At 43.3% G+C, this 27,357-nt stretch overlaps 1 protein-coding gene across 7 annotated transcripts in view; it reads left to right on the forward strand.

Moving 5' to 3' along the window:
• LOC144685797 (SH3 domain and tetratricopeptide repeat-containing protein 2-like) overlaps positions 1 to 27,357 on the forward strand; it is a 99,716-nt gene that overhangs the window by 56,948 nt on the left and 15,411 nt on the right. For 5 of the 7 annotated variants that reach the window (XR_013577782.1, XM_078550681.1, XM_078550682.1 and 2 more), the window contains 8 exons: positions 1,116 to 1,308; positions 1,969 to 2,045; positions 14,852 to 15,047; positions 18,316 to 18,449; positions 20,366 to 20,407; positions 20,916 to 22,583; positions 25,721 to 25,901; positions 26,239 to 26,389. Coding sequence is in view for 6 of the 7 variants with exons in the window: in XM_078550681.1 (XP_078406807.1) it covers positions 1,116 to 1,308; positions 1,969 to 2,045; positions 14,852 to 15,047; positions 18,316 to 18,449; positions 20,366 to 20,407; positions 20,916 to 22,583; positions 25,721 to 25,901; positions 26,239 to 26,389 (2,642 nt within the window). In the remaining variant the exon portion in view is untranslated. The remainder of the gene's footprint in view (positions 1 to 1,115; positions 1,309 to 1,968; positions 2,046 to 14,851; positions 15,048 to 18,315; positions 18,450 to 20,365; positions 20,408 to 20,915; positions 22,584 to 25,720; positions 25,902 to 26,238; positions 26,390 to 27,357) is intronic. The other 2 variants (XM_078550685.1, XM_078550684.1) reach the window with 1 other exon arrangement.

A 27,357-nucleotide genomic window follows, 5' to 3' on the forward strand; every position in this document is an offset into this window, starting at 1 on the left:
AGAGGCAATATAAAATGAAGGGTACAACTCTAAAGGGCTGCAGGCAAGCAGAGGGACCTGGGGTTAAATGTGCACAAATCATTAAAAATGGCAGGGCAGGTTGGGAAAGCAATTAATAAAGCATGCAGGATCCTGAACCTTATAAGTAGGGGCATAAATTACAAAAGCAAAAAATGTTATGATAAGCCTGTGCAAAACATTGGTTCGGCCTCAACTTGGGTATTGTGTCCAGTTCTGGGTACCATGTTAGGAAAGACCTGAAGATATCAGAGAGGGTGCAGAAAAGATTTATGAGAATTGTTTCAGGAATGATGAATTTACACGGATAGATTGGAGAAGCTGAGGTTGTTCTCCTTAGAGAAGAGAAGATTAGGAGGAGATTTGATAGAGGTGTTCAAGATCATGAGGACAGAGTAGATAGGGAAAAACTGTTCCCATTGGTGGAAGGATTCAGAACCTGAGGGCACAAAGTGATTGGTAAAGGAATCAAAGACGATATGATGATATTTTTGTAGTGAGTAGCTATAGGATCTGGAATGCACTGCTTGAGATGTGGTGAAGGCAGGTTCAGCCATGGCTTTTAAAAGAGAATTGTATAATTATGTGAAGCGAAAATTTTTAAAAGGGCAATCTGGAAAGGGCAGGGGATTAGCTGAGTTGTTCTTGCAGAGTATCAGCATGGACACAGTGGGCCAGTTGGCCTCCTTCTGTGCTGTAACCATTCTATATTTCTATTAAATGTTGAAACCAATTTTTGGATTAGTATTTAATAGATTTTGGGTTTATTCCACCTGAATAACGTTAAATTGTTTTGTTTGTGCTTAATTTAAATACTGTAATAAAATTTGCAATCCTAATAATTAAAGATTATGGGCAGAATTTTACGTCCCCGTTCCGGTGGGGATGGGGCGTTAAAATGCGGCGAGACATTCTAAACCTCATTGGCTTCGGCGGGAATGTAAAATCCCACTGCCGTAAAATTTCGCCCGATGTTTATTATTTCAATTGGTTTTAATTAACAGAATTTAAAGAAATGTTGATGCCACCTTTGTGATTATCATTGCATATTTATTTTGTAAAAACATTCTAAAACTGTTGTATATTTCTTCAAAAAGGGCCCTTCTTCACCAGAACCTTATCTAACATTCAGAAGAATGAAGAGGAAGATGTGAGCATCTGCAAGGATGATCTCATCATGATCAAGGATATTGGGAACAATTTCAAATGGGAAGCAACTTCACTTTCGACCAATGAAAAGGGTCTCCTTCCAGTATCTGCTCCACAGACTGTTCTCTACCCATTTTACCAGTATGTAAAATAATCTCTCCCATTTGTATTGTTTTATTGGTGGAAAATTGTGGAACTTCTCTTAAAACTCACTTCGCTGTGTTTGATAATTCTTGCCAGTTCCCTGTGTAGAAATTGCAAAGCTGATTTTCTGTAAGAATCTGATGATAAGAATGAGATTTAGGGAAGCAAGAAGATACACAAGGGTCTTTGGCTGACTTGCAATGTGCGGAGAATGAATAAAACACTTAGGGAGTGAAGTTCCATGGGGCTGTCCCACTTGTCTGCTTTAACTTCGAATTATGCCAGTTAAGTGAGAAACCCCCAGGGAAAACCACCATCACAGGCCATTTTGTTTTGGCACGAAAATGTAACTATATATTCAAATGGAAATATACATATACATTGTTATGTATATCTTTCTTTTTCATCTCCGAACAATGTAGGGGGTGCATGATGCAGTTTGTCAAGCTGTTTAGTATAATTTGAAAAGATATATCTTGGCAATACTGTGAAATTAACCTCAAAATTAAAGACAATTGAAATAACATTATAGTGTTCAAAGTGATGTACTGAAAAGTCTGAAACATTTGATGTGATAATCTTACTCGTATCTGATAACTAATGTGTTGTTACTTATAAGTTGCTGATTGATTACAGTCCAGTGGGATTCATTCACAGGTGGTTCCTTAAGATCAGAGCAGGAAACTTTAGTGAATATAAGGAAACCAACCAGCACCACTTTCCCCGTTCTGTCGGTAAGTAAAATAATTTTATATTGTTCCTGCAATAGATGCTCAGTTCTCTGATATTATCAATAGGGGAGCGGTTCAGGGATGGGGGGAGGGTTAATTTTGTTCTCATCAAATTTAGGATGTTGGTTCTTAGGAGTGGAACACAATTTTTCTATTTTCTGTACTTCACACTTACTGGTTAAATGTAATACAGCCAGCTTCAGAACAAACCCCAACAATGTGTGTTAGTCCCATATTGTGCACTTTTCCCCATCTTTACGGTCTTACAGAGAGATTGCTCAAGTTCAGCCCAATTTGACTAATGGGGTGGGGGTGACGGGGAATTTTAAAGAAACCTCGCAGCCTGCAGGAACCAGCCATGGAGGCAGTTATAATGTAGCTGTGGACTTACCCACTGGCTTCCCATGCCAATTTGGTGGATTACAATTTTATGTTGCATCTAGAAAGGACACCGACACAAAGCCAGTCGGGGCATGTAATGTGATGACATCATTGAGACCCTGCTGCATCATTTATTGAGGCCCGAGTAGGGGAAGAGTGGCGCCTTCCCTGTCGGGCCATCTCTGCTGGGAGCTGGACAAAGCCTGAGGTATTACGTTTCTTTATGTTTGTTGAACTTTCCTCATGAGATGTGAGGAGCAGGAGTGCCAGGCCTCATCAGGAAACCTTGAGCTTACCCTGCCTCAGGTGTCACCTCCTCCCATTCCGACAATCAATAAACCTTATTCTGTTGACCATTCCTGCAGGTCATAAAATCTCCCTCCTACTAGCTACCCAGATAGTGGGCTTGATCAGGTTTGGAGCAGGGGATGAGGGGAAGCTCAGTCAGCTCCACATAAAAGAGGCCCAGCTGCTAAAAATATCCAGGCATCACTTTATTTTCATCTTGGGTGCAAGTTTGCTTTGGCCTGAACTGCCACCAATACCACCACCATCACCCCCTCAACCCCCTAACCCACCACACACACAAACCATGTCTCAAGTTGAAACTGACTCCATGACCTCATTATCTATTGGTTTCAGAATATCCAAGCCCATTTTAGAGAAGACTCTCGCTGTGTGAAGTGAGACTTATCCCTCCAAAACTCCACCCCATCTGGATTTGAAACAATGGAGCCAATTGAACTTCACTTCAGCAGGCGAGTTAGGTTAAAATTATCCCAAAGGCCCAGATTTTCACTTCCAGTTTGGGTGCACAGGAATGGGAGAATTCCTAGCTCCTGAACCTGACCTTTAAAAATGGCTGCCTGATCAGGTCAGTGCCACCATTTTACGTGGGCGGGCCAATTGAGGCCTGCCCAGCATGACATGCACCCGCAACCGCTGCGCACTCCCTGTGCGGGCAGAGGTGCCTCAGGGAGACAAGTTTTAAATTTGAAAAATTTTAATAAAGAAAAAAAAATTTAAGACATGTCCCCTCATGTGGCTGGGACATGTTAATGAACTTTAATGAAAAACTTAATTTATTTTATAAGCCCTTCATGAAACCTCATCCCACTCGTGGATGAGGTTCCATGAAAAATACAAAGGCCGCCTGGTCTCTTCACCTGCCCTCCAACCTTAAGGTTGGACGGGCAGCTTTCTAATAGGTTTAATTAGTTAATAAATGGCCTTAACAGGCCTTTGACAGCTCAGCGGGCGCACAGCCGGCTCAGCGTCACCCCGCATCATTTTATGCCTCGGCAAGTGGGCCCTGCCCCTGCTTGCCGAGCCAAAAACTCCCCCCCCATCCCCCCCCATGAGGCACAGTCATGGAAAAGGCATTGTCTTGCCACCACTACCTGGTACAAATATTATGCGGTCATGTAGTTAGCTGTCAAGATTCAGTGGGTGGATGTTTGATGAACAGTACCATGCTCATTTTCCCATCCACTTGCTCTCTTGCCACCTGTCTATCAGGATGTGCCCACAGTGTTGACCCTTGACCAGGACCCTCACAGCTGCACACTGTCACTACATAACAGTGTGATTAAGAGGGAGGAAACCGGTGGTCACAGAGCAATGCATGCTACCTTGGAGTCACAGTCAGAACGTATGTAGCACCAAGCATTTGTGCGGAGCCATTTTCTCCTCCAAACCTTACCAGTAATCAGAGTTGATATGGTGAAAATGGTTAATGCATGTAATCTGAACAGTTCACAACCCTGCTCGCCTTACATTTTTATTCATAGAATGTCACACAGTGGGGACCATAAGACCATAAGACATTGGAGCAGAAATTAGGCCATTCGGCCCATCGAGTCTGCTCCGCCATTCAATCATAGCTGATAGGTTTCTCAACCCCATTCTCCCGCCTTCTCCCCGTAACCATTGATCCCCTTACCAATCAAGAATCTATCTATCTCGGTCTTAAATACACTCAATGACCGGGCCTCCACAGCCTTCTGTGGCAATGAATTCCATAGATTCACCACTCTCTGGCTAAAGAAGTTTCTCCTCATCTCTGTTCTAAAAGGTCTTCCCTTTACTCTGAGGCTGTGCCCTCGGGTCCTAGTCTCTCCTACTGATGGAAACATCTTCCCCACGTCCACTCTATCCAGGCCTTTCAGTATTCTGTAAGTTTCAATCAGATCCCCCCTCATCCTTCTAAACTCCATCGAGTATAGACCCAGCATCCTCAAACATTCCTCATATGTTAAGCCTTTCATCCCTGGGATCATTCTCGTGAACCTCCTCTGGACCCTCTCCAGGGCTAGCACATCCTTCCTGAGATACGGGGGCCAAAATTGCTCACAATATTCTAAATGTGGTCTGACCAGAGCCTTATAAAGCCTCAGCAGCACATCCCTGCTTTTATATTCTAGTCCTCTCGAAATAAATGCCAACATTGCATTTGCCTTCCTAACTACCGACTCAACCTGCAAGTTAACCTTAAGAGAATCCTGGACTAGGACTCCCAAGTCCCTTTGCACTCCAGATTTCTGAATCCTCTCCCCATTTAGAAAATAGTCTATGCCTCTATTCTTCCTACCAAAGTGCATGACCTCACACTTCCCCATGTTGTATTCCATCTGCTACTTCTTTGCCCATTCTCCTAACCTGTCCAAATCCTTTTGCAGCCTCCCCGCCTCCTCAATACTACCTGTCCCTCCACCTATCTTTGTATCATCTGCAAACTTAGCCAGGATGCCCTCAGTTCCTTCATCTAGATCATTAATGTATAAAGTGAAAAGTTGTGGTCCCAACACTGACCCCTGCGGAACTCCAGTAGTCACCCCCTTATCCCCACTCTCTGCCTCCTGCCAGACAGCCAATCTTCTATCCATGCTAGTACCTTGCCTCTAACACCATGGGCTCTTATCTTACTGAGCAGCCTCCTGTGCGGCACCTTGTCAAAGGCCTTCTGGAAGTCCAAGTAGATAACATCCATTGGCTCTCCTTTGTCGAACCTACTCGTTACCTCCTCAAAGAATTCTAACAGATTTGTCAGGCATGACCTCCCCTTGATGAAACCATGCTGACGTTGCGTGATTTTACCATGCACTTCCAAGTATTCTGAAATCTCATCCTTAATAATGGACGCTAAAATCTTATCAACGACCGAGGTCAGGCTAATCGGCCTGTAATTTCCCGTCTTTTGCCTCACTCCCTTCTTAAACAGGGGGGTTACATTAGCGATTTTCCAGTCCTCTGGGACCCTCCCTGACTCCAGTGATTCTTGAAAGATCGCCACTAACACCTCCACTATCTCTTCAGCTATCTCCTTCAGAACTCTGGGGTGTAATCCATCTGGTCCAGGTGATTTATCCACCTTCAGACCTTTCAGTTTTCCTAGCACCTTCTCCTTGGTAATGGCCACCATACTCACCTCTGCCCCCCGACTCTCTTGAACTTTGGGGATGTCCCTCGTGTCTTCCACTGTGAAGACTGACGCAAAGTACCTATTCAGTTCTTCAGCTATTTCTTTGTTCCCCACTACTACTTCTCCAGAGTCATTTTCCAGCGGCCCAATGTCCACTTTTGCCTCTCTCTTACCCTTTATATATCTAAAAAAACTCTTGCAATCTTCTTTTATATTACTGGTTAGTTTAGCCTCATATTTAATCTTCTCCCTCCTTATTTCTTTTTTAGTTGTCCTCTGTTGGTCTTTGTAGGCTTCCCAATCCCCTGGTTTCCCACTGCTCTTCGCCGCATTGTATGCTTTCTCTTTAGCTTTTATGCTGTCCCTGACTTCCCTTGTCAGCCATGGTTGCCCCGTCCTCCCTTTAGTATGCTTCTTCTTCCTAGGGATGAATTTTTGCTGTGTCTCCCAAATTACTCCCAGAAACTCCTGCCATTACTGTTCCACTGTCTTTCCTGCTAGGCTCATCTCCCAGTCAATTCTGGCCAGCTCCTCCCTCATGCCTCTGTAGTTGCCTTTATTCAACTGCAATACCGTTACATCTGATTCCAGCTTTTTCCTCTCAAATTGCAAGGTAAATTCTATCATATTATGGTCACTTCCTCCTAAGGGTTCCTTCACCTTAAGCCCCCTTATCAAATCTGCCTCATTACACACCACTAAATCTAGAATTGCCTGTTCCCTAGTGGGCTCCACCACAAGCTGCACCAAAAAGCCATCTCGTAGACATTCCACAAATTCCTTTTCTTGGGATCCACTATCAACCTGATTTTCCCAGTCTACCTGCATATTGAAATCCCCCATGATCACTGTAAACTTGCCTTTCTTACACACCTTTTCTATCTCCTGGTGTATCTTGTGCCCCATATCCTGACTACTGTTTGGAGGCCTGTACATAACTCCCATTATGGTTTTTTTACCTTTGCGGTTCCTCAACTCTACCCACACAGATTCTACATCATCTGACCCTACATCATTTCTTGCTATCGATTTAATTTCATTTCTTACTAACAAAGCAACCCCACCCCCTCTGCCAACCTGCCTATCTTTTCGATAGGATGTATATCCTTGGATATTTAGCTCCTAGTCCTGATCCCCTTGCAGCCATGTCTCCGTAATGCCCACCACATCATACCTGCCAATTTCAATCTGCGCCACAAGCTCATTTACCTTATTTTGTATACTGCATGGGGGATGAGTCCAGCGGTAGCATGATTTTCTGGCCAGGTCCTTCACATCTTGGTAGAAGAGGTCCAGAAGAGGAGACCAGTCCTCTACCAGGCTGGCTGCCGTAATGCCCCTGCGACAACCAAGAAGGCCTGGATTCAAATTGTGGATGCGGTGAGCACAACAGGAGACCATCAATGCTCATGGATTCAGGACAAGTTTCAATGACCTGCTGCATTCCAGCAAAGTGAGCAGCTTGGCTCATTCACACAGAACTCCAAGGGAGATTCATATCTGCATGCTGCAGCTAAGGTGCGTGACATGGCTCATATCTCTGCTTCAGAATTGAGGCTTGGATGTGTTTGCTGCTCATGTAGGTGCGCACAGAACACATGGGAATGAGCACTCTGACGCACAGATGCAGTGAAGAGAAATACCCCTTCAAGCATCATATCTCAGGCTAACATAGATTCATGTTGTCATTGCAGAGCAAAATGGTGAAAAGCACCATGAAGTTGGCCCGGACTGGGGTGGGTCAGCCTGGTTGAGACACACCAGTCCTGTGGAATAGATGGCCATGGAGGGTGCCAGGGTGCCTGAACAGCTGTCTCTTGGTGATGGTGAAGCTCCGTTAGCAGGTGATAAAAGTGGTATTGAAATCACCTTGGCACATGGTGGTAATGGTGGAGCTTGTGCTGTCAGTTCTCTGAGCACAAGGCAATTTTGGTATGAGAGGGAGAGCAAGAATGAGGTTGCGTCATAAGGGTAGCACGAGCATGATATTGACAATGTCAATCTCAGCCCTGTTGACCCTGCAAAGTCCTCCTTACTAAAATCTGGGGGCTTGTGCTAAAATTGGGAGAGCTGTCTCACAGACTAGTCAAGCAACAGCCAGACATAGACATTCTCATGGAAGCATATCTTACAGATAATGTCCCAGACTCCACCATCACCATCCCTGTGTATGTGTTGTCCCACCAGCAGGACAGACCCAGCAGAGATGGCAACACAGTGGTATACAGTCGGGAGGGAGTTGCCCTGGGAGTCCTCAACACCATCTCTGGACCCCATGAAGTCTCATGGCATCAGGTCAAACATGAACACGAAAACCTCCTGCTGATTACCAAGTACTGCCCTCCCTCAGCTGATGAATCAGTGCTCTTCCATGTTGAACACCATTTGGAGGAAGCATTGAGGTGGCAAGAGCACAGAATATACTCTGGGTGGGGGACTTCAATGTCACCAAGAGAGGCTCGGTAGCACCACTGCTGGCCAAGTCCTAAATGACATAGCTGCTGGACTGGGCCTGTGGCAGGTGGTAAGGGAACCAACAAGAGGGAAAAACATACTTGACCTCATCCTCACCAACCTGCCTGCCGCAGATGCATCTGTCCATGACAGCATCGGAAGGAGTGACCACCGCACAGTCATTGTGGAGACAAAGTCCCGCCTTCACATTGAAGATACCCTCCATCATGTTGTGTGGCACTACCACCGTGCTAAATGGGATAGATTTCGAACAGATCTAGCAACTCAAGACTGGGCATCCATGAGGGCCTGTGGGCCACTAGCAGCAGCAGAACTATACTCGAACACAATCTGTAACCTCATGGTCCGGTATATCTCCCACTCTACCATTACCATCAAGCCAGGGGATCAACCCTGGTTCAATGAAGAGTGCAGGAGGACATTCCAGGAGCAGCACCAGGCATACCTAAAAATGAGGTGTCAACCTGGTGAAGCTATAACACAGGACTACTTGCGTGCTAAACAGCATAAACAGCAAGCAATAGACAGAGCTAAGCGGTCCTACAACCAACTGGGCAGATCTAAACACTGCAGTCCTGGCACATCGAATCGTAATTGGTGGTGGACAATTAAACAACTCACTGGAGGAGGAGGCTCCACAAATATCCACATCCTCAATGATGGAGGGGTCCAGCATATCAGTGCAAAAGATAAGGCCAAAGCATTTGCTACAATCTTCAGACTGAATTGTCAAGTGGATGATCCATCTTGGCCTCCTCCGGAGGTCCCCAGCATCACAGATGCCAGTCTTCAGACAATTCGATTCTCTCCACGTGATATCATGAAACGGCTGAAGGCACTGAATACTGCAAAATCTATGGGCCCTGACAATATTCTGGCAATAATACTGAAGACTAGTGCTCTCGAACTTGCCGCGCCCCTAGTCAAGCTGTTCCAGTACAGCTACAACACTGGCATCCACCTGACTATGTTGAAAATTGCTCAGGTATATCCTGTACACAAAAAGCAGGACAAATCCAACCTGGTCAATTACCGCCCCATCATCTACTCTCGATCATCAGTAAGGTAATGGAAGGGGTCATTAACAGTGCTATCAAGCAGCACTAGCTTAGCAATAACCTGCTCACTGACGCTCAGTTTGGGTTCCACCAGGGCCACTCAGCTCCTGACCTCATTACAGCCTTGGTTCAAACATGGACAAAAGAACTGAACGCCCGAGGTGAGATGAGGTAAGAGTGACTGCCCTTGACATCAAGGCCCATTTGACCGAGTGTGGCGTCAAGAAGCCAGAGCAAAACTGGAGTTAATGGGAATCAGGGGGAAAACTCTCCACTGTGCAGTCGTACCTAGCACATAGCAAGATGGCTTGTGGTTGTTGGAGATCAATCATCTCAGCTCCAGAACATCACTGCAGGAGTTCCTCAGAGTAGTGTCCTCGGCCCAACCATCTTCAGCTGCTTCATCAATGATCTTCTTTCCATCATAAGGTCAGACATGGGGATGTTCGCTGATTGTGCAATCATGTTCAGCACCATTTGTGCCTCCTCAGATACTGAAGCAGTCCATGTCCAAATGCAGCAAGATCTGGACAAAATCCAGGCTTAGGCTGACAAGTGGCAAATAACATTTACGCCACACAAGTGTCAGGCAATGACCATTTCCAACAATGACCACTTGATATTCAGTGGCATTCCCATCATTGAATCCCCCACTATAAACATCCTGGGGGTTACCATTGACCAGAAACTGAACTGGACTAGTCATATGAATACTGTGGCCACAAGAGCAGGTCAAAGGCTAGGAATCGTGTGATGAGTAATTCACCTCCTGACTCCCCAAAGCCTATCCACCATCTACAAGGCACAAGTCAGGAGTGTGATGGAATACACACCACTTTCCTGGATGAGTGCAGCTCCCACAACACTCAAGAAGCCTGACACCATCCAGGACAAAACAGCCTGCTTGATTGGCACCACATCCACAAACATCCACACTCTCCACCACCGACTGCTACCACACAGTAGCAGCAGTGTGTACCATCTACAAGATGCACTGCAGGAATTCACCAAGGCTCTTTCAAAAGCACCTTTCAAACCCATGACTACTACCATCTAGAAGGACAAGGGCAGCAGATAGATGGGAACACAACCACCTGGAAGTTTCCCTCCAAGTCACTCATCACCCTGGCTTGGAAATATATCGCCGTTCCTTCACTGTCACTGGGTCAAAATCCTTGAACTCCCTCCCTAACAACACTGTGGGTGTACCTACACCACATGGACAGCAGCGGTTCAAGAAGGCAGCTCACCACCACCTTTTCAAGGGCATCTAGGGATGGGCAATAAATGTTGGCCCAGCCAGCGAAGCCCACATCCCGTGAATGAAAAAAAAGGGCTTTGTCTAAATAACTCCTTTGATTTCTCACCACCACCACTTCACTTCCTGCCAACACCCCACCACCCCCGGGCCAGATCATCCTGTGGCCTTAAAGAGGAGGAAAAGAGTTCCGAGGAGGCAGACTCATATTCTACCAGCCAGCCCACGTACTACCAACTCAGATACAGGCACTTTGGAGGGGTGTAGTGTACGTGTAGAGTTTGTGGTACAGTGTGAAAGCCAAAGTCACCACACTAGAGTGCAGGAGAAGGTGTCAGAGTCAGAGACATCTGTGCGCTGTCCCCACCTGATGAGATAGGAAAGTGACGATGATGTTCCAGTAGGCAGGAAGGCGGAGCCTCAGGATTCACCTTATGGGGCACATTATTTACTTAATCAGCAGCTGGTGTATGGACATCTGGCGGAGTTCCCTGAGGCTGTGTGACTCTTGGACTGTGAATGGAGGAGTCCATCACCATCATAAGCTCCACATTGTCTCTGGCGCCCAACCACATGAACTCTGACCATGAGATATTGGCCAGTCTCATGGAGGGACATATGCAGCAGCACTCAGAGTGGATGCAAGAGCAGCATCGCAGCCAGGAAAGGGTAGAAGCCTCCCTCAGTAGCCTGGATCAGTCCACTCAGCATATGAGCACTGACATCCATGGAATTCATGAGGAGCTGTGTACCCTTAACAGGACAGTCGCACTGTTGGCATGGCGGTTGCTGGAATGGACAACTGCTGCACACCAGCAGCCACCTCCATCAACCCCACCTGAAGGCCAACCCAGGGCTGTGCAGGTCACTGAGGAGGGTGAAGGTACCAGGAGCTCCTCAGAACCCTCATCTTCCTCCACTTCCCCGATCCTTCCGCTAGAGCCATTGTCTGCTGCATATGTGCTAGTGACCATAACTGCCCATTGCATATTGACCTAGATGTAGGGATCGCAACTCAAGAGGCCATGTATTGGTCGTCTGCTGTCCCCATTACTTTGCCTGTGTTTGCACTCCAGGTGTTACAGAATGTGCTTTGTGCAGCAAACAGAGGAATATGGAAGCCAGGAATATTGCATGTGGCGCCCAGATCAGAAACTGAACCAACTTCTTTTAGAGAGCTGTTGTTGCACAGTTATGAACTCCTCATAGAATCATAACAGCACAGATAGCCATTTGGCCCATTGTGTCCATGTTGACTCTCCAAAGGAGAAATGCACTTACTGCCACGCCCCTGCCATCTCTCCAATCCCTGCACATTCCTCCTTTTCAGATATTTAGTAAATTTAGAAAAACTTACAGCATAGAAGGAGGCCTTTCTGCCCATCATGTCCGCCTATCGTGTCCGCACCAGCTGAAAAATGAGCCCCGCAGCCAAATCCCATTTTCCAGCACTTGGTCTGTATCCCTCGAGGTTACGGGACTTAAGGTGCATGTCCAGATACCTTTTAAATGAGTTTCGGGTTTCTGCCTATACTACCCTTTCAGGCAGTGAGATACCTTATCTGCATGTATGCTAGAACATGCAATCCTATCAACATGTATAAGGTTTGAAATCTGACGTCATGTCACTCGGAATTGTGTGCATTTAATTTGGCAGCTTGGGCTCCTCATTTACATTCATTGGCATTCATGTGAGGGGGCCAGGTTATGAATTACTTATTGCTCTGTTTGTTTGTAATACAATGTGGCCCACGGTGGTGATGGATGAGGGTTTCAGCCGTAGGAATGTGACCGAGTCTAACTCATTGATGTTTATTCTCTCCCCTGTGGGGGATGGACAGTCCCTTGAGTAATTGTGGAGTCAATGTATACGTTATTTTAGGTGGAAGTATGTCACCAGGGACTGGCTAATGGCAATTATGAGATAGGAGGACTTTATGAGAATCTATTTTGGACAAGGACCTATCTTGCGATGACCCCCTACTGCACAGAGTCAGTCCTGGTTACATGGCCATGCCTCCCAGCTGCTCTGTCATTGATGCCCTCCTCATCCTCATCCATCTCAGAATCTTCCAAATAGATAGGGGCTCCCTCCTCCTCCTCCTCATCTTCCACCTCCTCAGAGGTTGGAGCTCTGCCCATGGCATCATCATTATCGATTTGTATGCCCTCCACTGTGCAATATTGTGCAGTGTGCAACACGCCACTACTATTCTTGATACCCTTGCTGGGGCATATTGCAGAGCTCCGCCTGAGTGAACGAGGCATCTGAAGTGCATCTTTAAAATGCCAATGCCCTGCTCCCTAAACGGTGCCATTTTGCAAGTTCTTAATGGGTACTCCTTGTTCCCTAGAGGCCAACCATGAATCTGGATTGGTGGGTGAAATTGTTGAGGGAGTTTGGGAACTCCTTCATATGAAGGAGTTTTGGCAGCTGCCAGGAAACCTTGCACACACATGAAACAAGACCTTATTGTGGTCACAAACCACCTGTACATTGTCTGAATGGAAGAGCTTGCAGTTGACAAAGGTGTCCACATGTTGAATTGGGGCCTTTATGAGAACATGGGTGCAATCAATAGTACCCTACACCTGAGGGAAGCCTGCTAACTGGGAAAAGGCTGTGGCTCTCTGTGTTTGAGATGTCAAATCTATAGGGAAATTAATGTGATCCCCCACATGAGTGAACACGACATTAGTTACAGCCTTAATGCAGCTGTGTGCTGTTTGGGATATAGCAGACAGGTCTCCTGATCCCTGGAAAGATCCTGAGGATAGAAGTTAAGAGTGACGGTTATCTTCACAGCCACTGGCAGGGCATGGGAGTCGATAGATTGTGGGTCGAGTTGCTGCTGGACCATGTGACACATATCTGTCACCACCTCACAGCTCAGCCTCTGTCACCTTGGGCACTGGTTCTCTGTCATATTGAGGTAGGATGTCCCAGGTCTGTACACTCCTCCCAAAGGGTAGTACCTAGTTGTCCTGCTTCTCCTCCCCCTTCCTCCTCCTTCCTGGTGTATGGGCAGCAGCCTCTTCCTCCTGACCTCCTGCCCTCCCTCTGGCTTTCAGCTGCTCATGGTACCTGGCTTCTTTGGCCTGTGTGTGTGAAGGTGCCATGCCCAACTTCTGTGCTCCTTTGCACAAATTGCTATGCGCTCTTCTTGAGCACAAAGTTTTTTCTGGGTGCACAAGTCAGTAGGGGCAAAAATAATTGGCCTGCATCACCAGGAGCCGCACCCTCCTACTCCCTTGGGTTAAGGTAAGGCTGTTGGAATTTGTTTTGTACCGTTTCTGGGGCTGCGGATAAAATTTTTTGGCAAATTCAGCAGGTACCCTACCTCGTTAAAGAGGTCACTGGCTATCCAAAGAAATACGTCAAGTTCAGACCTGCTCTTACCAGATCTACTTTGCACACTTTGGGCTCTACACTCCTGGGCTACCAAAATTTGACTAGAGTGGAAGCAGCTGATGATTTAAATAGCCAGCTGCTCTGTAAAATGCGCGTGCGCAAAACGTACCCTGTCCCCATTCCCGCCACTGTGAAAATGGGAAGGACCATGTTTGGGGAGGGGTCTTAGGATTTTTGGTCAGTTCTGCTTTGTCCCCATAACAGTGTCTGTCTGTCTTAGTGAAAATCTGGGCCAAAGTACCTGTAACAAAAGGACATTTTATCACTGGGGCCCTCCTGATTCTAATTTCTGCCTCCATGTCAACTGTGTTTAATAATGGCAACATCAGGAAACGGTCTAAACATTAGAACATAATGAAATCTGTTGTGGGGATTTTAAGTAAGTTATATTCATAGATTATTCGTTAGCCAGTCACTTACTAAAGTTCATAATATTTCATGATTTTCATTGTCATTTTTCATTCGTATTCAGCTGGAGTTTGCATGGCTCTCTCATCAAAAGTACAGTGCATGGGGGAGGGAAACCCATGGAACCTCGCCCTGGTATATTCAGTTAGAAGTTAATTGCTGAACTTGTGTCTTTTTTTTAAATTAAAAAACACAGTTGGCTCATTAAAGAAGCATTGCCTTCACAAGGAAATTGTGGTTAAACATGGTTTCTATTATGTGCTCCTGTGACGGGGAAGGAGCATGTTCATGGAGACGATACATCTTTAAGGCAGATTACATTTAAGTTGAGGAGAACAGGAGAGGTTCCACCACATTTCATGCAACTTGTCACTTAAAAGTAACTTCTGCCTTTAGGTACTGGTACCTGTGTTGCAACTATGGATTACAAAGAGGGTGAGGTGGATGAATTACGTTTCAATGAAGGAGAAAAGATTCAGATAATTGGCCTCCTTCTATCTAACCTGCAGTGGGTTTTGGGAAAGTCATTATCTACTGGAGAAATTGGGTTTGTCCAAATAAGGCACGTGCAGCCTGACCAATTCAAAGCACTGTGAGTAAAGAATTTCTGATTTAAACAGCATTAAAATGTCAATTATTCAACTAAGATTCATTGTTCCAGTAGTAAAATTGTGTTTCTAAGGCTGATTTTATGAATACAAATCCCATGTTTGCTGAATGCCCAGGTCAGAAGATCATGAGCACCATGCTTGGGATTTCCTAATACACATGACCTGGCATGTGGGTGCTGCTACCCTCTGTCTTCTGCTTCCTTAAAATTAGTCCTTCTGTATGTAAGAGATTTTACATTTTCACTAATATTTTTTCTTAGTTTTCTGTGTTATTTCTTCCTTTTTTGTTTTCTGTCCAGCACAACACACAACTCCTTATCTGAGACTCTAGGCAGGTGGCTTGGTTCTTGGACTCCCCACATTATTACTGAATGATTCGCCTATTGACGACTCCCTAATTTTCAATTCCTCACTTTGAGGAAGCACCTCTGCCAGATTTTTGCTTGGGTGTGCAGAGATAGAAAATACCTGGATCCACAAGCCTGGCCTTTAAAAACAATTGCTCAGCTGTTGGATTTTCTGTCTGTGGGGGTGTGGGGTGGGGGGGGGGGCGGGGGGCGAGGTGGGGAAGGGGTCTGCATGTTGGGGCAGGTGACCCCCCAACCCACCACCCTTTGCCCTTACACCTAACATGCTAACTCATTTAGTATCCAGCATGGGCAGACCTCAGAACTCACGCAGAGATGAAATAAAATAAAGTTCTACAAAATAAAGCTCTTAGTGTCCATTGCAGACTTCACTATACTGGGGGAAAAAACACCCTCATTCATAAAAACCCACTTAATATATTTACATTCCTTCAGCTAAATAAAGCCTTATAAAAACAAACATTTCATTCAAATGCACAATCCCTATAACAACAAGCATTGGAATTCACAGGCCCACATCAAAGAGTCGAAAACCACTTGTAGTTGTCAATCAAACTATGAAATGGTAGGCACCCTACCATGAGAATGGATGGTTGTGAAATCAGTCATGCAGCACTAATCTAGTCATGGCAACTCTCAGGCTATGTCAATGGACAGAGTGAAATAGCAAGCAATCTTTTTTAGCACTCCAGACATTTTTTTAAGATTTAACGGGTAGGACTTTTAAATACTTGAGAGTTTGACAGCCCCCTTTGACAGGTACTCTTGACAGGTCTTTTGAGACTTTTGATAGCTCCCTTTGACAGGTCTCTTGACACTTTTGACAGGAGATTCTGACAGTTTTGACAGTTGATTTTGACAGGTCTGCTGACCATTCCAATCAGCTTGATAGTAATTAGTTTATGTATCTTTATGCACATTTATGCCTACTTTGAACAATCCCAAAGGGCACCTACTCTACCCCAAAGGGTACTTTACATCCACCAAAGGGTATCTTACCTCCCCCAAAGGTGTCCCAGGACCAAATCCAAAGGGGCACCCTGGCAATCCAAACAAATCCATGAAGTTCAGATGTGCTCTTACCAGGTCTAATCTGCATATGTTGGGTTTAACACTCCAAGGCAAATGCACCCTGCTCCCATCCCCGCCCTCGCAAAAATGGGAAGTGTCATGTTCGGGATTGGGACTTGCGATTTTCAGGCAGCTCTGCTATTTTCACCACAATGGAGAGGCTGTCTGTCATGGTGAAAATCTGGGCCCTCATTTCTGCTTGGCTGCACCCTTTGATGGTACAAGCTGTGATCACCAATGCTTCTGCTGCCCTCTCCATGCTGCAGCATGTAATACTGAGAGTCTTACTGAACTCACCTGCATCTGTCTGCTGTAGCGTATTGTCAATCAAAACAGAAGTGCTTTTGAAGGAAGAGATTTCCTTAAAGAAACTTCTCAACCTAAATGCTTACAGGCAAATTCTTAAAACCATGATAAAATATTAATTATTCAGGTGATTCTACGTTTATAATTGGTTACCTTTTCCAAAATGTGGAGCACACTCCAAACTAAAGACATTAATAATAATGGTTATTAGCAACTAAGAAAATGAGCAGAGGGTTACGCAAAGAAATGAAGATAGAGTTGATCGAAAGTTGTGAAACAAAAATGGTTTTGTGCTCCAGGCCCTTGGAAAGTGTTAAGGAATGCAACTAGCTAAAGATGAAAAGCCTAAGGTGCGAGATTACATAACCTAGAGTTTTGATTGATTTATGTTGGGAGAGGTTGGTACATCAAGAAACTTTCCAAAACTATTTTTTAGGAGATCAAATGGATTTTGGGGAATCCACATTAGAGCAAATGCTACTTGGTCTGTGGAAATACTGGGCTTTATAGACTCCTTCTGGGTGAATAAATGCAAGTCTTTTTTGAATAGATTCTCCCTCTCCCTAAGAAGGATATGCACAATAATGCCATACCGCATGTCTGATAACATCTGTGCATGACAGATATCGGTCAGCTACATAACAACAGAGACTTTAGGGTGGAGTTTAACAATTGGGTGGCTGACTGGCAGAGAGGGCAGGTTGGTTGCTTGAACCCTTGAGCATGAGTGCCAGCCTATTTTAAGGACTAAACCTCCAAATTGGTGTCACACTGCAGATCGCTGTTTACAAGCTGGCATAATGTCCTGACCAGCAGTGAGGTAGAGAGGGAGTCATTATCCTCGGAGGAGAGGAAGCAGCAGCAGCCAACATTGTTAAAGTGGAGCCTGGAGGAATTCTCCTTTATCAGCCTCACAAAAGTAATATTAACAGTTATCTTTTGAGATCTCTTCTCCTTGTTCATCAGGCTGTGCTGAGCTGGGTGTTACATGGCTCCCGCTTCTCCCGGTAGGCTATTGAAATGGCCTTGGGTCCTATGTATGTCATCTCAATCTGTATAGATTAATGTAACTTCCCCCCTAATTTAGATAGGCACTGGACCACCCAAGGCACCAGTTAAAATGGCAGTGGAACAGGAATGGGGGAGTTGAATCTACCACCTCAGTTTTAACTTCAGTATTGACCCAGCACTTAAAACATTTCTTTGCATTCCAAAGTGGTGGTATGTGATGCACTTTCGGGCATTTCTGAATGACGTGATAAGGTGGAGTTGGTTTCCATCGTTTGCACTCTTAGTGCAGAGCTGAAAGGACATATGGGAGGTTAAGCTGCATGTTGTAATTTTCCATCCAGATAAACATTTATTCAGAGCATAAATGCCAGTTTTTTAAAACTTGTTTTAGTTTATTTGGGTAGTTTGGTGCTTATTGCTTTATTGAGACTGAGAAATTACTGAATTTCTATTGAATATGCAGTGGAGTTAAAATCTAAACTTTAATTTACAGGGAAGCCCATCTCCTGTTCTTAAGTGAGGAAGAAAAATCATCTCTGACTATGCTCAAAAAACCTGATGAACAGCATTGCATCAATCTCCTGAACAAGCTCTGCCAAACTGACATCAGCACTGTTTATCGTTTAGGTGTGTTATCATTGACATCAATTTTTACATGATTAATTTTCCATTTTTATCCCTCCAATCTTTTCTTCTCTGCTGAATGTGCTGATTGTCACTGGCATATGGTCTCACAGGTGTTAGCTATCTTGTGAAACTCTGTTGATTATTTTTCATGTGTGAACTGAGAGAGTGTTAGCTGGGTATATGACTGGAAGGCCATAACAACTAAACCCAATCTGATACTTTGGGGATGCATTTCCATGTAGGCAACGGAACCATCTCTAAATAGTGCCTTCACCAGATTGTTTGAAACTTGTTGTTTGAAGTAACATGCACACTAAATAAGCAAATCAATTGGTTAACACTTTACGGCTGACTTTTTAACTATACAGTGGCAGGTCTTTCCCGCCGGACAAGCACATTGAATAATCATGCGTATGTCGTTTGTGTTTTCTTAAATGCACAATAAGGTTCCCCTCCAACAGTGCATTCTCTGAACATCAGCCTCCTTGTTTCAAACTTCTAATGCCCACACAGATATAAAGAAGGACAGGTACATTGCTTATAATAGCTTGATTTCCTATTATGAATGGGGTAATAAGCTACCAATGGTGTAAAGTTTGTCATTTCCATTTGGAATTGCCCCTAGTATGTATATGATCCCTTCCCCATGATGTGCTACATGATTCTTACATCATTGGACTTGGAGTCTGTTATGCCACACACTTGGCATTGCAGCCCAATTGGAATTTGAGTTACATTGTGTTCTACACTCTGTTTAGTTCTTTCAACACCATGAACCTTTCAACTCAGAGAGGCCAGATGTCCTGTTTGGGGCCTCTGGCAGTACCTCCAAATTCAGCTCCAGTCACCTGGTTTCCATTCTGTATCTCTTGCTGATAGCAGAGCTCAGAACTCACTAAAGTGACCATATATGAATGCTACAACAAAAAGTGGTAGAAATTGTTTTAAAGACTGCCAGCTGGATTTACTAACCTAACAAATTATTATCATTATTATTATTATGTCTGTTCTCACATTGCAGGTGAGTTTTGACAGTTATTGTTTATGCTTTTATGTCAAGAAATGAATAACTGAATATATGTAAAAGTAATCAGCATCTTGTCTTGTGGTACTGCATGCCCTGGAGTTTCACCACAATGGTTGCTACAATAATTATTTTTTAATTGCATGAAAGGGACATCAAAATGATGGACCCTACACATAAAGGAAAATAACAGTAGCTTAACGTTTTGTTAATTAGTTGTAGATTACAAAGAAGGATGATTGACAATAATATAAACATTTAAAAAGAACTGCAGGATTTTGATAATGATAATCAAAAATCTCGAGGTTTTTCCATCCAAGGATGGAGACACAACCTTGAAGCACAAAGCTAAATATCTAATATACAATACATAATTACATCATATTGATGAATTTTGTGTTCCCTTGTCAATGTTTTTAATTGGAAATGATGTAACACGTTGCAATTATGGCAATGAATTATTGAGACACCTGTTTTTCTAGGTAAGAATTTTATACTATGATGAGATAATGATGCTATTAGTGAGGCCCAGACCAGTTGAAATCCCTCAGCAGAGGGAAACCAATACATTACAACTAAAATGGTAAATGATATATGATATATAAATTCAAAAGATGCTCAATTAATTATATCAATTTATAATCCACACATATCTAATTACCACCTAAATGACTGCAGTCTGAACAAATCCATTTACTGTATATTGCTCTGTGGGCTTTTCTGTCTTATGCTTTTGATGAGGGCATAGCACTAAACCTATCAGAACATTTGATCTACTTTGTGTGCTTATCTTTAAGCAACTATGGAGCTGCAGAAAGGTTATCTATCTATAAAAATATAAGCCAGTGTTCTCTATTTGTAACAGCATGTATATATGTTGTTTCTAATGTAGATAAATGCACATGGCCAGAGGTAATATCAGAAAGTGAACAAGGTAAGTAATAATTTCAAGTACCAATTTCATTAAAAAATAGACTTGCAATGAAATATTCATGTCATATGTTGTTGATTATTTGAATTATTGTGAACTTTGCTTATAACACAGACGTATGTGGCTAATTTCAAGAATTTGAGTGTTAGTTGCAAAGAAATTTAAGTTTTTAAATGGATTCACTCCTGAGTAATTGATAATGATCTGTTACTATTCTTTTGGTTCACATTATTTCTTCACCTAACCAGAACATTCTAATGATGCTTAAAACTTGACTAGTCTGATTTAAACACTCTAACCTAAAGATCACTGTGGGCAATATTAGTGGATGAACAATATATTTGTATGACATTCCTCTGTCAATATTTTAATGCAGGTGTGAAAATATTTATTTTAATGATACATGTGTTCAATAATATCACCAACAGTAATTTCTGGGCTCATTGCTTTTGACTAATTGGTGAATATTTCTGAGACATTTATATTTTGCTATTCTATAATATCTCGACAGGAGAATTCCTTTGTTCAACATTTGAAAACCACCTCCCTTCTGGTCTAGCTGGACTAGATTGTGAAGCAAACATTCCTGAGACTAACTCTTCTAAATCGAAGGAATTTGTCCCTGAAGCGGATCAACCTGATGAACAAAAGTTCTATGTTGACCTTTTTCTTGGAGACCTGGATGATCCTGAAGTCTTTGACCCTGTACTATTATTCCTAAACCAAGAGGAATATGTCGCACATTTCAAACGTTTCTATGATTTGTCCTTTTCCTTCATAGGGTCTATTTTATATGGGGTAACTGAAGAAAGAGAAGTGTTACAATATTTGGAAATGGCAAGGGAGATGGCCAAAAGATACAACAAGCTCTGGGCTTATTCCAGAATCTGTTTCCTTTTAGGAAGACTTTGTGCTAAAAGGCTCAGGTTCTCCCAGGCCAGAGTTTACTTTGAAGAAGCAATGACTCTAGTGCAAGGGACATTTTCTGATCTTTACCTGTTGACTGCTTTATATGTAAACCTGGCTTCTGTGTACTTGAAGCTAAAAATGAAAGAGAAATCTCATACCCTTGTGGAAAAGGCTGCAACTCTTCTGCTGTGCATCCCATGCCATGTTTTCAGTTCAGAAAATGAGTTGGAGATACTTAACATTATACTTAAAAAAGCAATGATCACTGATGATTACCTCCTGGAGGCACGTGTCTGTTTTCTGATATCAAAACTTTTTCTAGAAATTGGAAAGTATGAAGAAACTTTGCCATTTGCTGAACACCTGCAGTTTCTTTCAAATAATTTCAGTTCACAAAGTAAAATAGTTCCAGTGGATGTGCATTTGATTTTAAGCTCAATATACAATAAGAAATGCTTACCTGGGCTTGCACTGGCAGCACTAAGACTTGCTCAGCCTGGCTCAAGCAGCACGTTGTTTGATTCTTTGCAGAAAGCTGATTTTATCATTGAAATAATCTCTAAGTTTAACACTCAAAGGATTTGTAATGGTGAAATTCCTACACAAGCTGCATTTTACCTTCAAGAGGCTTCAGTTCTTTCAACTAGCACAGGCAATATATACATCCAGAGGGACTTGTATTTTGCCTTGGCCAATTTATACCGGCAATATGAGTCATATGAAAGGGCAATTGATTACATGACAAAGTCGGCAGAAAGAGCAAAACACATCAGTGATGGGGGAGCTTTCAGAAGCTCTCTTTTTCTTGCTTGGTTGTACATTTTAAATCATCAGCCCATTGTGGCATCAGGAATATTAAATTCTCTTCTGGAATCATCACTTGAGACATACGGTCCTGTACAGCGGGGCGTTGTTCATAACATGCTGGCAATATCTCTAAGAAAGAAAACCAGACTGAAGGAAGCTCTGAAAAACTGCCTGTGTGCAATAATGACTGCAGAAGAGACTGGCATAAAACATAACCAAGCTATTGCCCATGCTAACTTTGGGTCTCTGACTCTGAGCTGTAAAATTCTAACACTGCCGGAACGCTACCTCAGGAAATCTCTGAACCTATATTTAGAAATGCAAGACGGCAGCTCAGAATCGGGTTGTATGCAAGTCCTCCTCTGTTTAGGACAATACTACATAGACAGAGGCTTGATCGAAGACGGGAGACTGACTTATGAGCTAGCACTTCTTACTGCCATGAAAACCAGTAGCATTCGTTGTAAGTATTAGATCAGATGGAGTCAAATGTATTACACATAAGAATAATAAATGCCCCGGAATAAGCAGTTAGGTTTGTAATCTTTACATGTATCAGATGATATTCAAATCAGCAGGTGGTTAAACAAAATCTACAACATCAGATTGCATTATGGCAGGTGGTCAAAAGTTGAGGAGTGAGCTAGCTAAGGTAAGCTAGATCGATGAATTGGCACAAAGGACTGTAGACCAACTTTGGGAGGTTGCAAAAAGGTTGAAAAGTCACAGAACAAAAAGAACAATTTTGCATTTTATTTAGCAACTTTCATGAATTCGAGATGACCGAAAGCTCTTAACAGCCAATTAAGTATTTTGAATTGCAATCACAATTTGTAGGAATTACATTAATAAAGAAGAAAGCAGTAGTAAGTTTCAGAATACCAGGGCTAAATAGAGAGTAGAAAACAATTAAAATTGAAGCAGAGTGCCAATAAGGAAAATAAGAATACTGAAAAAAATGCTAGAGGAGAATATGAAAAAAAAAACAAGAGAAAAGATTAAGAGCAGAATGAAGAATGTTAAGAGGAAACATAGGAACAGCAATATTCCAACAAAAGAATCAGGAAAGTATTTTCTATTATATCAATAAAAAGAGAAGTAAAAGTGAGATGTGACATCTGAGGGAGGGGATTGTCAATTTGGAGGTGATGATCAAAAAACGGAGAAGATTTTAATAAGTATTACACATTGGTCTTTTATAAAGAGAAGAGTATTGGCCACAAGATGAATCCTGAAGTGGTTAAGAGAGAGAGAAAGAGGAAGATGAGCCCTATTACGTTAGATAACATTAAAAGTTATTTAGGCTAAAGCTAGAGAAAGCACTAGGGCCCAACAGATATATCCAAGATTCTGAGGGAGATTAAGAAGGAAACAGTTAAAGTCTAGATTTCAGGGGACTGTTAGGGTGGATATGTGCTACAGAACTACAAAATTACCATTGTTGCACCCATTTGTAAAAAATGGAGATTCCAAGTCATTAATTAAAAATGAAATTAACACACATTTAGATAAGGAGAAAATAGCTAGAAGCAGCTACCATAGAGTTCAAAGTGATAATTGTGCATAACAAATCTTAAAGACAGGAGTTTTTGAATGGGGAGGCTTCCAGCCATGCCGCCAAAGAGTCAACAGGGAATTGTAGCCACTTTGCACTCCGAGGAGAATTAATTGGCTGGAGGCTGAATTTTCTCCCCTTACTCAGGTAAAAGTCCCACCTCAGAGAGCTGCCAAACAATCTGTTTGGCCAGAAGCTCTGTAGTCCCAGCAGTACCACCTTGAGCTGGGACTACAAGCTGTCCCAACAGTCTAAGTGTTGGAGCCCCCAGCATCAGGTGGATACAGGATCTTGTGGGAATGGGAAGGGGTGGAGGGACAGGAGGGTGGGGTCAGGATGGTAAGCCATGATCATGGTAAGCCATGCGGGAAGGGAGCACCCGGGGCGGGGGGTGGTGTTGGGGTGGCAGACCTTTGGGGGCAGTGCCCAATCGGGAAATGGGGCCATTGATGGAGGTGTTCCCCTTCCTACCTGCGGCTCGAGCAGAATGATCTGTCGGGCATCTCCCTCATTCCTGAGCTCCTCCCGCTGGCTGTAAAATCCAACTGAGTGGAAAATGGCCTTTAAATGACCAACAACTGGCCATTTAAGGAGATCAATTGGAATGAGGGTTGTTGGGCTTCCATAAGCTTGCCTGCCTCCAATAAAATTGTGGACAGGTCAGGGACAGACTTCTTTCATTGACAGGACAGCCATCTGTTCAGCTTTTGAAGCAGTGGAACAGATGGCCATCTGTCCCACTACTTAAAAGTTTTGACTGTCTTCCGTTCTGGAGATTTTGTTGGCACAGATATGCAATGGAAACTCACCGGGGAGAATTTTCTGGTCAGCGAGCGGGGGCGGGGCCTGCTCGTCGGCATGTAAAATGACACGCGATGACGTCGTGCGGGTGCCCTGATGTCACTGTGCGTCATTTATATTTTCAGTTCGGTGGGCGGGCAGCTGAGTCGGCTGCACACTCGCTAAACTGTCAAAGGCCTATTAAGGCCTGTTTAAAACTAATTAAATCAATTAAATGAGCTGCCCAACCAACCTTAAGGTTGGCGGACAGACGAAGAGCTCTACGCATTTTTCATGGAACCTCATCTGCAGGCAGGATGAGGTTTCATGAAGTGTTTATAAATTAAATAAATTTTTAAATTAATGTTCCTTGACATGTCCCAGCTCATGTGACACTGTCACATGAGGGGACATGTCTTAAAATATTTTAAATTCTTTATTTAAATGTTTGAACCTTAAACAAATTGCACATGCATGAAAGAGCGCAGGCCCGGATTCAGGGAACCCCTCCACCTGCACAGGGAGCGATCAGCGCTTCCAGGCGAGTATCACGCAAAATGGCGACATGCACCCGATCAGTGGGGCTGATCGTGTTTGCGCTTGCTCCTGCCTGCTCACGCACAACCGCCCTGACAGGGGGGGAAAATTCAGCCCATTGTGAATGCTTGACTGAGCTCCAAATCCCACTAATGGATTCCGCTCAGCAGGGGCTGTTGACACAGCTGTCAAGGGGACTGAGTTTTTTTGGTAGGCAGTTTTGTGAGCTGTTAATGATATTACGTTTTTTGAAGAGGTTTTTGAATGTCTGTTTATTTTGACAGTTTCATAAGCGATTAAGGGGATTTCTTTTCCCAGTGGAGTTTGTATGGCTGTGTTTGATTGACAGTTTTATGAGTTCCCAATAGGATTATTGTTTTCAAAGTGGTTTTCGAACACCTGTTTGTTTATTTTTACAGTTTCATGAACAAGTCAAAGATACCATGTTATTCTAGAGCCCATGAGTCTGTCCATAGTGGATACTATGCCCTGTTGAATGGAGGTGAGCCTTTTAACCTGCTCACCTCACCATCCACTGCCTCCATTTCTGCCTCAGGCCTGCTTCAGGAAGCAACTCTGAACCTAGGAGGCATGATAGCAACATCACAATTCATATCTCGAAGATAAAAATCCAGGCCTTGAAATCAATGGTTTTTGCCTAGGTTAAAGTCTATAATCCCTCTTTAAGTTTTATTCTTTGTTCTTATTCAGTTATATGTTTTATTTAGACCAAGTCCGGGCTGTTGAACGACTCTGCAGTTTCTATGCGAAGGTTTTACATGATAGACAGCAATGTAGTATATATTATGAGCACTGGCTAATGCTTTCTCAGAAGTTAAAGGACAAGGAACAAGAGATGAAAATGTTGAACATTCTAAGCCATCTGCACCTGTCATTTAACACAGAGAGGTAAGTGAAATAAAGTGGGGCCACCTATGCCAAGACAAAATATAGCATTATATCAAAACAGCTCATTTAATTAGACCTTGCCAACCCTTAGCCAATCATCATTAAGTTACTGTATGCCTCTTTTTTAAAACAAACATTGTCTTTCCATGGATACCATTTTTTCATATTTTAAGTATTCTGTTCATTTGGGATGAAAATATTTTACTCAACTTTCGCAACATTAATATGCTTTTATGCACTTTAGTTTATAAAAGATGTCTAGATCTTTCTTGTGTCTTATACATCCATCACACAGGAATTGTTGAAGTGTTGAAAGTAACTGAAATTCAAATGTTAGTTCCTACAGATTGTCATTAGATTATACCAAACAGAGCCTGAAGAATTTCATTGATCTAGGAATACAAAACAAGGAGGCAGAGGCTTGGCTGCTGGCTGGAAAAATCTATTACATGATGGAAAAAGATGAGCTTGTTGAGCTATACTTTCAGGTACGAACTTATTTCAAATATCAGAATGTTACTCCTCAAGGACAGTGTGGTCAGCTCTGATTTCTGGGTGACTGACTGGCTGAGTGTACTGGTCAGTTCACCATCCACCCCCCCCACCCCCTGCCCAGCAATGAGGCCGTGATCTCATTTTAAATCTGGCCACTCACCTCACAGGTGTCCCGATTAACCTTGCTGAATTAAATCCTCAAGATCAATCGGGCAGCTGCCAGCAAAGTAAGGGAGTCCGTTGTGTCTGTGCCAGTCTCTGAAAGCTGAGCTAGTCCCACTGTCCTGCCCTTTCCCCATGGCCCTGCAATTTATTCTTTTATCTTCAGGCACTATCTAATTCCCTTTTGAAAGGCATTGTTGAATCTGCCTCCACCACACTATCAATTCCAGATCCTAACCACAGGCTGTATAAAATGTTTTTCCTCATCTCTCCATTGGTTGCTATGCCATTCATCTTATGTTGGGATCATCTGGTTCTCGACCACTCCGTCTATGGGAACAGTTTCTCTCTAGCTGCTCTGTCTCTACCCCTCATGATTTTGAACATCTCTATCAAATCTCTTCTCACCTTCTTAAATGAAAATAAGCCCAGCTTCTCCAATCTATCCACATAGTTAAGGTCCAGCCCTGGAACCATTATCATTCATCTTTTCTGCACCCTCTCCAAAGCCTTCACATCCTTCCTAAAGTATGGTGCCCAAATTGTACACAATACACCACCTAAGATCAAACCACTGTTGTATAAAGGTTAGTGGAAGGGATTTCTTTCAAGGCTGCAATACTGATGCAGTCATTCTATTATGAGCTAATGGATGGCAAGGACCTTAGGAGAACTCACATCCTGGAGAGAAATGCATAGAGAAGTGATGATAGCTGACCCACTCAAAATCCACAGGATCAGTACTGTGAGGGAGGAGTAGGTCAGAAATGAAGGAGATTGGCAAAACTGGACAGGAAGG

The sequence above is a fragment of the Cetorhinus maximus genome, chromosome 10, assembly GCF_964194155.1.
Source record: "Cetorhinus maximus chromosome 10, sCetMax3.hap1.1, whole genome shotgun sequence".
Classification (NCBI taxonomy): Eukaryota; Metazoa; Chordata; class Chondrichthyes; order Lamniformes; family Cetorhinidae; genus Cetorhinus; species Cetorhinus maximus.